Source organism: Dreissena polymorpha, chromosome 8, assembly GCF_020536995.1.
Source record: "Dreissena polymorpha isolate Duluth1 chromosome 8, UMN_Dpol_1.0, whole genome shotgun sequence".
Lineage (NCBI taxonomy): Eukaryota > Metazoa > Mollusca > Bivalvia > Myida > Dreissenidae > Dreissena > Dreissena polymorpha.
In genome coordinates this window covers 49,149,712-49,152,865 of record NC_068362.1, presented here as the reverse complement: position 1 = coordinate 49,152,865, position 3,154 = coordinate 49,149,712, and the positions used below count along the sequence as shown (strand labels likewise).

The 3,154-nt window shown below is 40.6% G+C and overlaps 1 protein-coding gene across 1 annotated transcript in view; it reads left to right on the top strand.

The window, feature by feature from the left end:
* Nucleotides 1-2,903, top strand: part of LOC127842997 (uncharacterized) — a 3,029-nt gene extending 126 nt beyond the window's left edge. The window contains exon 2 of the mRNA XM_052372822.1: nucleotides 228-2,903. Within this exon, the coding sequence (XP_052228782.1) occupies nucleotides 447-1,511 (1,065 nt within the window). The 5' untranslated portion in view covers nucleotides 228-446 and the 3' untranslated portion in view covers nucleotides 1,512-2,903. The remainder of the gene's footprint in view (nucleotides 1-227) is intronic.
* The last annotated feature ends 251 nt before the right edge of the window (nucleotides 2,904-3,154 follow it).

Sequence of the window (3,154 nt, the reverse complement as noted above, 5' to 3'; positions counted from 1 at the left end):
TATATCTTTTATTATACACGCTTATTTCATTTTGTTTTAAGTTATAATTAATTACAAACGATAGTTTAGTTTTTATGTACTACAGGATATTAGATCTACATGATTTGAAAGAGTTAACATTTTGAACAATTATCTATGTTTATGTTTATCTATGTTTATGTATTAGCCATTGTAATTTGATAACGATTTGAACCTGATATTTATTATTTTCATATCTCTATTTGTAGAGAATCGCCGTGTAACGCCATGAATAAAAGAGTTGAAACCGGCGCATCTCTCGAGTGTTTTAATTTAATAAATTGATGATCCCAAATCCAGAACAATTCTCGAACTTTCAACGAAAATAAAGATATAAAATCAACAACATCGACGTAACAACAGCGAAGAAAAGTCGAGCCACACATCTCGGACAATTAACCAAATTATACAAAGAGCTAGAAACACAGATGTTATCACCAGAAAACGCAATACGAGTGAGGGAGCTATTCGACCGACAGTGCGAAAAATATGAAGAATTCAAAACAGTGCATTTCCAGTACTTCGAACTTTGCGAAGACCCGGAAACCAAAGTAGCACTGCAAGAAAGTTTTGAAAGTTGCAAAACAAACTTTGTGGAATTCAAAGAACGATACTCGCAATGGACCCACACGGAAGTAGACTCTCTATCAAGTGCTGCATCATCAACATCTAGGTTAAAACACGCGAAAGTGAAACGGCTGATCGCAGAACAAAAACTTAAAACGTTGAAAGAACAGCAATCTTTAGAGAAAGAAAGGCTCAAATTAGAATCCTTGCAAAAGGAGCTACAGGATAAGACACGTCTACTTGCACAAGAAAGCGTCGTGACGGAAGCGAAGCTGGAGGAATCTGTGTGGGCAGACGAAGATACGGTGATACACGAATACGACGTACATCGTGAACACACTTCACCGATTATTGAAACGGACAGAGCTTCCACATCACGTCGATTAAACGGTGGTTTCACGGACAATCGCAACGCAGCAGACGAACCTTCCAGTGAGCGCGTGAGCGTGACGCAGCGAGATAGCAGACACAGTGCTTCCGGTATGGACGTTGAGAAACTTGCTTCAATTCTTCAAGAAGGGTTTAATTTGCCCAAACCCGAATTATTAACATTTAGCGGTTCTCCACTTGACTATTGCAAATTTATAAAGAACGTCGAGACAAATGTAGAGTGCAAAGTAAGTGATAATAGACTTAACTTAAGTTATTTGATACAATATTGTACAGGTGAAGCGAGGTCATGCATAGATGATTGTGTTTTGTTAGACGCAAATGTAGGTTATAGCAAAGCTAAATCGATTTTGCAGTCTCGCTATGGAAGGCCGCGTGTTATAGCAAGAAGTCACATTGATAAGTTGTTACACGGTCCTCCAGTTAAGGCCTCTGATGTGAATGAGCTTTCCAAATTAGCGCTTGATATGCAAAAATGCCAGATTACACTTTCACAATTTGTGTCTGATATAGATAACTCAGAGAATTTGAGGTGAATTGTTAGACGTCTCCCTATGCATTTGAGATCTAGATGGGCAGAAATAGCACACTCTATTTTTGAGTTAGGCAGAGAACCTAGATTCTTTGATTTGACAAAAAAAATTGATGAAAGGTCACGAGTGGCTTGCTCGGTGTATGGTATAGATGTTGTACAAGAAAATGTCCGAGACAGTAAACCGCCTCATGGTCCGTGAGGTAATATTATTAAAGGGAAAGTCACTACCCTTTCTACATCAACAGAAAGTCATGCACATGGATATGATAGATAATGTTATTGCTGTTCAGGTGCATGTACAGACCTAACGTCTTGCGATAAGTTCAAAAGTATGTTTTTAGAAGATAGTAAGAAGTATATCGCAAAATGCAAACTATGTTTTAATTGCCTTAAATGCAATCATATGTCACGAAAATGTAGACGTGACAAAATGTGTACTGTATCTGATTGTACAAGCAAACATCATTCATTGTTGCATAGTTGGGTCAAACCAGTAAATGTTGTTTCGCAACCTTCTGTTAATTGTGCAGCTGTAAATGGGTCATTTGTTAAGACATGTTTGGGGATTATACCTGTAACTATTAAGGGTGGGAACGGTCACTTCTGTCAAACTTATGCCCTTCTCGACGATGGTGCAGACAAGACACAGTGTAATGAGAGATTGATCCAGCAGTTGAACTTCCGCAGTAGACCCGTCACCTTCCAGATATCGACTATCAGCTCGACCGGAAGTACTACTCATGGACAGGAAGTAGACCTCAGTGTGAGTCCTGTTTCCGGAAACGGCGGCAGCGTTCAGTTAAATAACGTTTGGACGGTCAAGCAGTTACCAATCTCCACACGGTCTGTTGTGACGTCTGATGACATTAGCGGGTTTCCATACTTGTCCGACCTGCATATTCCCCAAATGAAAGTAAACCAAGTCCTACTATTGATTGGCACTGATTGTCCCGAAGCATACATACCCCTTGAAGTGCGTTCCAGATGCAGCCACGAACCATATGCGATACGAACGAGACTTGAATGGGCAGTTCGTGGACCAGTCCCTCGAGCCAGTATAGAACCGAGCCGAACAGAGCACCCCAGAGAAGAAGCGAATATCAACTTTGGTCAATCAAGTGACGTTATATTTCAACAGCAACTTGAACGTATGTGGACGTCAGATTTCAACGACGCGTCACATTGCGAGAAAGATTCCAAGTAAGTTGAAGATAAGAGAGCGTTGCGTATTATGAAATCAACCCTGTCGCACGTGGATGGTCACTATAAGATGGGACTACCTTGGCGAGCAGACGACATTATACTACCGAATAATTCGGCGTTGGTGCACGCACGTCTTAACCAACTGAAGAGAAAACTTTCAAACGACAAAACATTGCATGAAATATAAACCAAAGCAGTTACAGATTACATCGACAAGGGATACGCGAAAGAAGTAGAAGATAAAGATACAGACTGCAAGCGGATATGGTATTTACCCCACCACCCCGTGACCAACGTAAATAAACCGGGAAAGTTACGTGTGGTATTTGACTGTGCCGCGAAATACAAGGACATCTCGTTGAATAGTCAACTTCTGCAGGGCCCTGACATGATAAACAGTCTCGTTGGCGTACTTACCAGATTTCGTCAGGAAAAGATAGC